General features: G+C 41.0%; 1 protein-coding gene across 6 annotated transcripts in view; it reads right to left on the bottom strand.

The window, feature by feature from the left end:
• Window positions 1–12,309, bottom strand: part of Mid1 (midline 1) — a 306,714-nt gene that overhangs the window by 20,148 nt on the left and 274,257 nt on the right. For all 6 annotated transcript variants that reach the window (XM_048335725.1, XM_048335724.1, XM_048335726.1 and 3 more), the window contains exons 5-7: window positions 10,554–10,702; window positions 5,229–5,356; window positions 432–575 (exon numbers count right to left, since the gene is read on the bottom strand). In XM_048335725.1, the coding sequence (XP_048191682.1) occupies window positions 432–575; window positions 5,229–5,356; window positions 10,554–10,702 (421 nt within the window). The remainder of the gene's footprint in view (window positions 1–431; window positions 576–5,228; window positions 5,357–10,553; window positions 10,703–12,309) is intronic.

Below are 12,309 nucleotides of genomic sequence, written 5' to 3'. Positions count from 1 at the left end.
GTACTGCCATTTCTTCCCAGACACCAATTCTCCCTCCCATTCCAAAGATAACCATCGTCCTGGTATTTATACTTTGAAGACCTATGAATGTGCCCTGAATTAAAATGGTATAGCTTGACCTTTCAGTTATTCATCAATAAATCGATGCACACTGCATATACTTTTGTTTCCTGCATCTTCCCTTTAATAGCATGTTTGTGAGACTCATCTGTGTGGTTTGCAAGGACATTAACTTGTGTTTATATTTGACCAGCTATTTTTACTACTTAAGTACATGTGAGGGCTATCATTTTCTTGAGCAGGAAAGACAAGGCAATAAATATTGTGCATTTTTTTACTTCGTTGTCTTTCTTTGATGTTTAAATTCAGACATGCAATCTATCTGAAAACAGCCACCAAATCGAGAAGTAAATAGACCATGAGATACTCACTAATGACATTGGCTTGTCCGGTGAATATGGTGTACTGGAGCTCATAGGAGACCACACTGAATTCATCATCGGATGTCCAGTGGACAGTGATGGTGTCATATGAAGCTGTGCAGAGCTCTTCTCTAATTGTGGGAGGGTTAGGAGCTGTGAGATCAAAAATGCTCATTAGTACAATAGCACATACCCCTGAGATAATATGTCTGAGAAGATGTTTGATTGTTAAAGCCAAGCTTCTCTAAATAGCAAAGTCCATTAGGACTACTAGCCTAGAAATGACGTGAATCTAATCAACATTTAGTTGGTTGGTAACTGCTTTTGCTTTTCAAAAGGAAGTATGGCTAGAGCCAGCTTGTAGGGCTTTATTTCAGTCCATCAGAAGAAGGTTAGAAGATAAGCAAAGAATGGTCTCTTGTGCATGAAAGTAAGGAAGATGAATTTTTACATTTTGTTCACTCCAGGGGGTGGCAAACTTAAAAGGGCTGGATGGTAAATGCTTTAGGCTTTGTGGGCCACACAGTTGCTATTGCAATCACTTTGCACTGCCATTGTGGCACAACAGCAGCTGTAGCCAATTTGTATGCAAATGGGTGTGGCCAGATTCCAAATAAAACTTTATTTACAAAAATAGGTGAATTGCTGGATTTGGTCTATGGTGGGCCAGTTCCTGATCTACATCAAAACATTTGTTTCTAGAGTTAGGTACCCAACATTAACAATGCCAGTATTTGTTATCATACAGCAAGTCAGGTAAATAGTGGATTATTCTTCATTAGATGTTCTGATGCCATTAAAGTTATTATAGCGATATTTCTTCTATCTCAGTTTATAGGTGATATTTCAAAGTAAGACCATGATTAATAATCATATCTGCCTGGCGCCAGTGATTCTCATCTATAATTCTGCTACTCAGGAAGCTGAGGTCTTCGGACCTCAGTTCAAAGCCAGGCCAGGCAGGAAAGTCCATGAGACTCTTATCTCTAATTAACCACCAGAAAACTGAAACTAGAGCTGTGGCTCAAAGTGGTAGAGCACTAGCCTTGAGTAAAAAAGCTCAGGGACAGTGCCCAGGCTCTGAGCTCCAGTCCCACGACCGACAAAAAAATTCATATCTAAGAAATATATTTTTGTTCTCTAAAGAAGTCATGAGTCCTTGGCATGTGTTTCACTATATCATGAGAGAAGGCTGCTGTTTTATTTCTTTGACATATTTTGTACAGAGAAGTCTAAATCCTACCAAAACAATGATTTTTAAAAATGACTCCTACTGGATTGATTTCAGTAACTGGTTTTATGAGAAGAGTGTGTGAGCAAGGAAAAGATTAAGCAATAAGAGTTCTGTGTTGGCAAGAATTTTTAGAGCAGAGGTTGGCAAACTATGGCTGTGGGCCCAAGTTTGGCCCATTGCCTGTTTTTGCAAATAAAGTTTTATTGGAACACAGCCAGGCTTATTCAGTTACGTATTGTCTGTGGCTGCTTTCTGCGTAATAGTGAAGTTGAGTAGTTGTGTGACCATATGGCCTAAAAAGCCTAACTCATCTGCCACCTGGCCTTTTCAGTCAAAGTTCACTGACCTGTGGTTTAGAAAACGGATCCAGGGTCTGTCTTTCTCCTCTCCTCTCCTGTATGCTAGAACTGAACTTGGAAAAGAAACATGTTTGCATTTGCAGATTCAGAGCAATCTTTCCTTAACACGATTGCCCACTTCTGCTCTAAATACTGATTAGAATTAAGGAATCACAAGTTCAAAGAAGAGGGAAAATGTATGGAAATGGCAAACTTAAAACTGGGTTGTTTTGGTAATCTCCACTTTGCCCTCTGAAACTATATCTAGGACAAATATCATGAACAGTTAAGTCTGGTGAATTAAGTCAATGAGGTTTGCTTTGCTGTTTAAATCTACAACCATATGGGGTACCTACAATGTGACAGCCATGGCCTGAAAATCTAGTTTCCCACTGAGAAAGAAGGGTGCGAGCTGGGGATACAGAGCAGTGCCAAGTACTTGCCTAGTGTGTATGAGGCCCAGAGTTCGAGCCTCAGCATAGAAAAAGGATGAAACAAAGAAAGGCTCTATGGAACCATTAGAGCATTCTTCCCAAATTATGTATTTGTACATCTGTCTCTGAAGTATTAGTATCATGTGGTGTGACTCGAATATGCCTGAATCAGCAATACCAATCAGGACATGCATTCTATGGAGGCCCAGCTGTGTAGTAAAATATGCTTCCTGTTCCCCGTGTGGTCTCTGTTTGTGTGGGATCACCCCTACAGAGATTGCTGAAGAAATGCTCCTTCACAATTTAAATAGTTTATTGAATTATTTCCCCATCTACTATTATAGAAAGATTGGGTCCTTTCTCCATTCCAACATACGATTAAATATGAGGAAAACGTTAAGTTCCAAAGAGGCCAGTAGCTGGGGGACACATGGCAGTAGCCACAATCAGGAAGGAAATGTCACCTCTACGGGTTATTAACTTGACATACCACTTAGAGGCATGTCATGGAGAAAAAAAGGCTTATTTTCACAGCCAGGCAGGCTAACCCTGTTTTGATTGTAAACCCAATGGGTTTGTGCTGAAAAGTCAATATCTAATTTACTGCAAATGAGAACAGCAGCACACTGCCAATTTCAATATGCACAGAATTTGTACCAGAACTGCTATTTTCTTGCCTTCATGACAAACACTACATGAGGAATGGTGGGCTAATACTCTACAAACACTTCATTTCCTGCTTATAAATGTCTGATAAACTATTTGGACTTGGCAGTACCAACCAAGCATCCCATGTTATGGCCAGGATTGATGTTATGTCTAGAAAAGGACTGACTGTGTTTAGGGTTGACAGATCAGAAGGCATAATACCAGGTCCTCCATATGGCCTTTACCGGGCGTAAACAGCCATCGAGATGATATATGGCACGCAAGCGGCGGTGAACATTACTGTTGCAATTTCCCTTTAAGTCAATCTCTCACATAGTACAGCACTCACAATGGGGAACAGTTTTTAAGTACTATTAAATAATTAGTAGAGAATGAGTAGAACACATTCTTGGCATTGCTTTGGGGCATCATGCCCATGTGTCCAGGTAAACAGTCACTTTGCCAGTCTTCTCTGACCTAGAGAATGCCCTTGTGATATGGATCTGATCCAAGAAACATGTGCTAATCTTCTCTGTATTGTTCCGATTTTAGTATATGTCCCATTGAAGTGAGCATAGGGGATATATGTCGAAGTTTGCTAGGTGGGTCTTCGGAGCATGATTTTTGGCTTTCAAATAAAAAATAAAAAACTTGGCTGGCAGAACATATGTTCTATCAATTCTCCTCCTGGTCCTGTTCTTTTTGCTTAGAACTTGGAGGTTGAATAGTCCTGGTATAATCGTGGTAAAATAAAGACAATTCACCAGGGATGGCTGGCCAGAAGAAGACAAAGAGCCTAGGGTAGGAAGTCAGCATTGAACCACCGTTCATGTCTTGACAGCATGCCACTGTTTTGTTTCTGTGATGCAAATATTCCTTGATAGGATTGGTTACTGCCAGTTAAATTTCCTTTTGCTTACAACCAAATTCACTCCAAAGAATACTAGGGGAAAAGGCAAAATTTCAATAGAATGCCACAATGAAAAACAGCACTGTCGAACACAGCACCTATGAGCTACATAGGATTCTTTAAGTTTCAATTAAATTTAGAGTTAAACAAAAGAAAAAATTCACTAGCTATATACTTTCAATAGCCCTATGGTACAAGTGGTTCATATGTCAGATATTGTAGATATATAACATATCTATCGTTGTAGAAAGTTGTACTGAATGGTTCTAGTTTAAATCTCAAAAATTAAAAAGCTAAAGGAAAGATGGGCATGGGTAGGAGATGGCCAAGCATACATGAGGCCCTGAGTTCAAATCCCAATGCTGCCAAAAGTTGGAAGAATGGCACTGTATTCATAAATATATGATACCAAGTTTGGTTTGTTACTGTCAATACTTTTTGAATTGTCTTATGTGCTCCTTAACAGGAACAGTATATTAGACTGGAAGAATTACAAAAGATAAGAATTTGGGGGTATAAGTTGCTATTCTTTTTCTTTTCCTCTTTTTTTCTTTTGCCAGTCCTGGGGCAAAAAAACCGGACCTGTGAACTGTACCTGAGCTTCTTTTACTCAAGGTTCGCGCTCTACCATTTGAGCAACAGCTCCACTTCTGGCTTTTTATTTTTATTTATTTATTTATTTTGCCAGTCCTGGGCCTTGGACTCAGGTCCTGAACACTGTCCCTAGCTTCCTTTTGCTCAAGGCTAGCACTCTGCCACTTGAGCCACAGCGCCACTTCTGGCCATTTTCTATATATGTGGTGCTGGGGAATCGAACCCAGGGCTTCATGTATACGAGGCAAGCTCTCTTGCCACTAGGCCATATCCCCAGCCCTCACTTCTGGCTTTTTATAGGATAATGTATTGGAGATAAGAGTCTCACCAACTTTCTTGCCCAGGCTGCTTTCTAACTGTGATCCTCAGATCTCAGCTTCCCGAGCAGCTAGGATTACAGGCCTGAGCCACTGGTGCTTGGTAGCAACTTTTTAACGATTAAGACTCTTTATTCTCTGGTTCACAATACAGTCTTGGGCCATGTAATTTCAGTAAAAAAAAATAAACAGAAGTTGTTAGTGGGAATATTATATAGTATTGCAAAATCAAAAGCTCATACTTTTGGATTTCAGGGAATAATTGACCTGGAGGCAAACTATTTATATCACTGAGTGGAAACAATGCTACAGATAACATAAAAGACAATACCTGTAAGATAATCCAGACATTCTAGCAATTTCTTCTCTCGGGAAAAATCTAAGGCAAAGGTGTCAAATGTGTCATTGAGGTTGATTTCAGGAATAAGGACCTGAGAAGATGCAGTTGCCATGGAGACTCTACAAGTGAAACAAACAACTTTTTAGAAATATCATCTAGGAACACAATGCAAATGAATACAAACTTATACTAAAGAAGGGCAAAAGTCTGGGAAAAACAACAGGGTATACTCCACCCCCTTCCTTTTGACGGGAGGAAAAAAAGGCCTACAGAGGCAAAAGAATATTCATATTTCATGTTGCTGTGCATTTAAGAGCTGAGCCCCATCACATCGAACCCAGCAAGAAGCAAATAGCTCCAGGCATTCCTTCACACATCTGTCTGGGAAATGGTTTGTTCCTTTCAGACTCACCACTACTCTACTTCAAAGGGGATTCTCCCAAATTTCAAACTCCATAAAAGGCAAAACGCAGATTAAAAGAGAATGTTTCCAGATATTGGATTAGTTTAATCAATTACTAGCCTTTCTCTAAAATAAACATTAAAAAGAAGTTTTTTTCTGGCTTGTTTACAGTCTCCTTGTATTCTTTTTTTTGTTTTGAGGTTTGGTTTTTTTTTTGGTACCATATTCCCAGCAGATGCCATGGAAAAATATTCCTGAGCTTTGTCACACAGCTCATCCCTCAGTGGGTGAATTGTTTCTCTTTCCTCATTTAGGTTTTCTGGTTAAAGTTCTCATGTGTAGACTACAAGCCTAGGTATGGTATGCACCAGTCCCTTTGGTGTTCCTAGTTGACTTGGAAATTTCAGTTATTTATAGCAGAATATTTTGAGTGATTCAAAAATGCAAGTGAATTTCCTCAAACTAAGAACGTTGTCACCTAAAGACTACTACTTCTGAGTATAACAAAGGATGCTGCACTTGTAATGTTAAGCTTGGTGTTTTGTTAACTTGCATAAACATTAGGGCACTGGGTCAGTTGTGAAGCTTGAACTCAGGGCCTGGGCCAGCGCTGTCCTTGAATCTCCTTATGCTCAAGCCTAGTGCTCTACCACTTGAGACACAGTGCCACTTCCAGTTTTTGAGTGGTTAACTGAAGAGTCTCACAGGAACTTTTCTGCTTGGGCTGGCTTCAAACCATGATCCTCAGATTTCGGCCTCCTGAGTAGTTAGGACTACAGGTATGAGCCACTGGTGCCCAGCAAACACTCAACATTGAAATGATTTATCTTTAAATGTATTACTGATTTTCTAAAATCAGTATATCCACAACCACAAAGCCATAGAGCTAGCTGGCCGAGCCTAGAAGAGTTTTAGACCTAGCAAGATTGCACTTAATCTGCAAAAACTTCAGCTCATACTGATAGTTACTATTAAATGACATTCTAAAAATGGAAAAAAGCCTGATTTCCTACCTCCTTTCTTCTGCCTAAGTCCTTAGGGCCTAGGCACTATCCATGAGTTTTTGGCGCTACTATTTAAACCATAGCTCCACTTCAAGCTTTTTAAACATTTTGCTGCAGTTCCTGGGTCCTGGGCACTGTCCCTGCGGTTTTTTGCTCAAGGTTAGCACAATACCACTGAAGCCACAGCTCCACTTCTGTTTTTGTTTTGTAGTCTAGTGGAGATAAGAGTCTGACAGACTTTCCTGCCTAGGCTGGCTTCAAACCAAGATACTCAGATCTCAGCCTCCTCAGTCGTTAGGATTATAGATGTGAGCCACTGGTACCTGGATAACTTTAGATTCTTTCCAAGTAGCGCATCAACTTGCTTATGCCTGGATTTAGCAAATACTTTTGCTCACTTAACATGTCATAAAGTTGCCTACACAATCAGAAGAAAGACCTATATGTAATTGTACTTCAGAATATAGTGTGCTGTACATTAAATTTGCAGTTACCTAGTAAATGGAAAAGGAGAGAAATAGCATTTGTTGCATATTAACCATGTGACAAGAACTGTTCTAACATTTTCTAACATCTCTTATGATTATATTAGATAGAAACAACTGGTCTTACTTATACACTCATTTATTCACTCACTCATTCCTTCCTGTCGGGAAGCTAGTGCTGTGTTCAGGCTGTAATAATGAACTAAGATGACTCAGATTCCTGCCTCTTTGGAACTTGACTAGTGTTAATTGTCCATAATTACTAAGTAATTAGTTCTAAGCCAATAATGGTTGGTTCCAGAGAATTGAGGTGTTCTCTCTCTCTCTCTCTCTCTCTCTCTCTCTCTCTCTCCCTCTCTCTCCCTCTCAGTTTTTTGATGTTTCTGAGTGGATTTTTTTCAGTTTTGATTCAGCTTATAGGAGAACATACTCATTTTAACGGATTTAATGACGTGCAACATTGATCTAAGTCTCACTTCAGGAATCCATGCAGGATTTAAAGTCTGCTCTGGTGTTCGTACTTCAATAGAAGAATAAAGACTGTTTGAAAATATATAAGGGCCAAAACCTAGGAAAGACGCAATAGGACTGAATTGGGAAGCCATGACCTAGAGAAGCACATTAAGTGATGGGTTAAGGAAGAGAAGCAGACAGAGAAAAGCACTGAAGTGAATGTACAAGGAGGGAGTAGATTCACACACTAAAGCATGAAAACATCCAATCAGCCAGGATGTATATTGTCTATGATATTTATGACCTGCTCTGAGGATTATGCAACAATCTTATTACAATAGAGCAAGCTATTATAAGCCCATTTTCCAAGTGGAAAATCAGTCAGAGAATCACATTTTAAAAGTGGCAGTTGAGATTTGAACTCAAATCACTCAACATCTTGTCCCAGCCCAGTGGCCTTTTACTGGAGTGCTGGAGTTACTGGAGAAGGAGAAAGGTAGAGAAATTACCCCCCAAAGACTGATAAGTACCAGACTGGGCATTGTACTCACAAACTGACACATTGAATGGAAACCACGCTCCACAGCCACTTCAAGATAATAATAAACTAAGGGAAAGGTAGAGAGGGAATTTCACATACAAAGGTACAAGGACTTTAGCCATTTTTATAGGCACCATATATTCATATGATAGAAGTATACTTTTTCTGGAAAGACATTAAAGACATTTTTATTTTTAACAAGATTGGCTTATTACAAAAATTGGACCAGATAGGACCCACCACATCTTTGGGCAATCACATGTGCACAATTTGTGAGAGGCCCAATTTCTTTCCCATCTGCTAGATGAGAATTTATTCATTTGTCCTGCTGTTGTATTTATGGGGTCTGCACATGAATGCTAAGTCCTAGGAGCTGCCTCATCCGGACATGGATCCCAGTTGGGAACCCTGGCCTTAGTTGCAATTACCATTTGGGTCTAGTGGAAACCACTGGCATATAAGTTTAATACTGGGATGGATATGGAGCAACTGGACATGATCCAGATGCAAGCAGAGCAAACAATTAAGCACTTGGAACCTAGGAGTCACAAGCAAAGAAACTGGTATCTCTTAGAATTGGGAGGAAAGCATTTTTAAAGACATAAAAGTGATGCAGGCCAGCTGTTACTTGTGACCCTTAGGAGAGATAGGTATGTAACCAGCTGCATAAGGCATATTTCTCAACGATAAGAAAATGACACAAAGAAGCTGGCTGGCCAGTAGTTATACACCAGAGTTATGAAAATACGGTATACCACATTCTTAAAGACACATGAATGGAAATGTCACTGCTCATCTCTAAATGATACTTTGAGAATTAGCACAGTGTTCAACTCAAGCAAGCACTCAATAAATTTAAGTTTTCTTTCGTTCTCTATGAAGAAACTCAAGTCCTTAGGTGGTAAAGCTCCTAGGCTGTAGGTTTACAAAGCACGCCCGGAAGCCTGGAAATGGCTTTCCAGGCACATAGCCACACCCATTTATTCCCATATTTATCTATGCTTGTTGCAGAGCTCTGCAGGCAGGGTTCAATAGTTATGACCGAGATCTTCTAATCTACAAAGCCAAACATACTTAGTTTGATCCTTTGCAAGAGACTGTGCAAGATCCAAGCACTGGTGGCTCATGTCTGTCATCCTAGCTGAGGAGGCTAGGATGTCTGTCATCTCAGGAGGCTGAGATCTGAGGACTGCAGTTCAAGGACAGCCAGAGCAGGGAAGTCTGTGAGACTCATCTCCAACTGAACACCAAAAAATGGGAAGTAGAGCTGTGGAGCAAAGTGACACAGCACTACCCTTGAGCAAAGAGTTCAGAGAAAGCACCTGAGTTCAAGCCCCACAACTGACAAAAAGATAAAGATAGTTTGCCAGAGGGAATGAGGCCTTTTAATGATAAAATTCGATTCTTGCTTTGCCTAAAAGATGTTTGACTGTGAAAGTTGAAATGAATGAAGTCAAGGCCAAGGGCATTGCTCAGAGCTGTCATTCATGTGGAGTTGTTTGCACCCAGCCCAAATAGTGCTTCTCTTTGGATCCACTAGTGGTCTTACAGGTATTTGCGCCTGTAGAGTCAAGTAATTTTTAGGCTAACGAGGCAGATGTAATGGGAGAACATTCATTCTTGCCAGTATTACCACTGGGCTGACCGATAATAACAACTTTTTATAGTCTTCCCACCACTGGAAGAGGGTATTTTTTATTATCCCCAAGTATTTATGTAAAGGCATTTCACTTCAACATGTCAGTTTGTGAGTGTGATGCTTCCTGATCAACATCATTCTCCTTCATCTCTCCGTAACCCTACCTATCCCCTCAGTCTTGCTAGTTCAATTTTTTCACATCTGTACATTGCATATGATTACATTTGCCAAGCCTTAGAGGATATCTTAAGAAGAAGACACTAGAAGGTTGATGGTTTGGCCCTTTCTCTCCCAACATGAGTCAACCTTGATCTTTTCAGGTGAAGCCAGGCTTCTTAATCTGCACAAATGGGCTTTACAGAGAACACCACCTGCACCGACTGTTGTTTTCAGACAGAAGAAGCCTAGCATGGAAGATACGATTCCCTTTTGTCTGTTTTGCTTCCACTTGGATTCTATGTTCCAAGTGTGTGTGATAAGATCAGGTGTGAAGGACACAATAAAAGTTGTTTCTATGCTATCACACACAGGTTGATATTTTATTCTTTCTAACTGGTGGGCTGTACGTCCAAAGGCCTTGAACTCTAGACTGTTACTGAAAGGGCTCTGACATGTCAAAGGGAAGCATCTTTAAGTTGGAACAAAACCAGTTCAGTTTCCATTCTCTCTGGTTCTCAGCCCTTGACAATGAAAACAAAAGCCTAGTGAGAGCAGGGCCAACTCGTGATGTCCCAGATACAAGTGACCCAGTGCCCAGCTCGGAGCTTCCCCACGATGGCACCGGCACTCACCTCTCAGTGATATTCTTCGCAGTCTGCAGGAAGCGGGCATGATCATTCTCCTTCAGAGAGTGTTCTGCTTGGGAGATGAGGGATGCGGAGCGCTCAATGCACTGCTTGCAGTTTGCAATCTGCTGAGCCAGTTTGCGAAGCCTCATCACCTGGAGCAAAAAGAGACGCGGAGGCACGTGGGTGGGAGGCACCAAGAAGCGCTGACTACGCAGGTGGCACTGTCTTGGGGAGAAAAGGCATTGGACTGGATGGACCCTTCTGACGTGTACATTCTGTTGTCCATATGCTGCCTTTCCATCCCAGTTCAGAAAGTAAACACAAAGAGAGGTGGAAACTTGGAAAGCCCCATTGTGGGACTTGACCCTTAGATATACTTTATCTCCTTGGAGGAGAGCTGCTAATTTGTTTTATGAGGAAACATTGAATCGCTAATTGCTTCCCTGTTGATGGGGGGGAGGTGTTGCCTGGTGGCGAGTACAAAAGGGTCACCGCAGCTCTTCCTCCACTCTTCCACATAATTATCCTAGGGCCACAGGGAACCCTGGAACTTGCTTCATCTTAGACTTTCAGCTGCACCATCCAGAAAAAAAAGCATTTCTAGAGGTGCAAAGATGAAGCTTAAGTAAAAACCATTTTCCAAAAAGTTCTGTGTAATCCATGTAGTAAAACTGTGATGTAAAAGCATTAGGTATTGCTACTTCCCACACTAAAACTCATGTGTGAAATTAACAGAAAGGGAGCCTTTTTCCCCCACTGATTAATATTTTTCCTGTTGAGCAGAGGAGAGAAAGCCAAAAAAAGCACAGCTGGGCCATTTCCCCTTGCTAGGAACGTCATTTCCAGGCACTTTGTGCTTACTTGATAACTAAGAACTATTTTGATAAGCATTTCCCAGTTGGGATAAAACACATATTTGCTTTGTAATCTCCATTCCGATTCCTGACTCTGTCTTACTTGAAAATGACCCTCAAATGTAATGGACCATAACCTCTCAGGCAGGCCAAGATGAAGTCCAAGGTAACCGACTTGATCGTCGCTTTGGTATATGAAATGTGCTATGAGCTGAAGCCTTCCGGCCAGGAACCAAGTTAAAATTAGACTGCTAATTGGAATCGCCCTGCACCTACTGCCCCCATCTACACACTTGGGATGGTTTTGGCTGGCTTTATGATAATTCTGGAATGGAAAATAGCCTTGGGTGAAAGGGTAGGGAGGAGGCCGGTTAATCTGTCTTACAGACAAGGCTGGCTGGCTCAGGCTCCCTCCAGAATTCCTGCTAAGTCCAAGAAATTCCGGCTTTCGCCAAGTCATCATTATCATCCCTGAACAACACTAATAGAAGAAAAGGAAGGAAGGAGATGTCAGAACCGGAGGCTTCTAAAGAACGTCCAATTCCAAGTATGTACTACAGCAAACAAAGGAAATTAATGTGCAATTAATGAGGTAGGCACAAGAGTGCAAGCAGGTGAGAAAAAGTCCTAAAAGTGAAGGGCCAGAAAAAGAAATGTTAAAAACTTGGGGCAAACAGTATCTGTTCTCAAGCGTGGTAAAAGACTTCACTCAGTATAATTGTGGTGCCTGTCCTCTGGGGTTAACTGTGTACCTTGCTTGAGTGAAATAACACTTATTTTACACCGAATAGAACTGAACTTTTGGCATCATTATATCCAGAGGCGAGGCCAAGGAAGCCATCCAGTCCAATTCAGGATATTAGAATACATCCATTAGAAACTGTCGGAGGAAGGGAAAATTCCAG

This window comes from Perognathus longimembris, chromosome 28 (assembly GCF_023159225.1).
Source record: "Perognathus longimembris pacificus isolate PPM17 chromosome 28, ASM2315922v1, whole genome shotgun sequence".
Classification (NCBI taxonomy): Eukaryota; Metazoa; Chordata; class Mammalia; order Rodentia; family Heteromyidae; genus Perognathus; species Perognathus longimembris.
The sequence above is the reverse complement of the archived record's forward strand: the minus strand, read 5'-3'. Positions and strand labels throughout refer to the sequence as shown.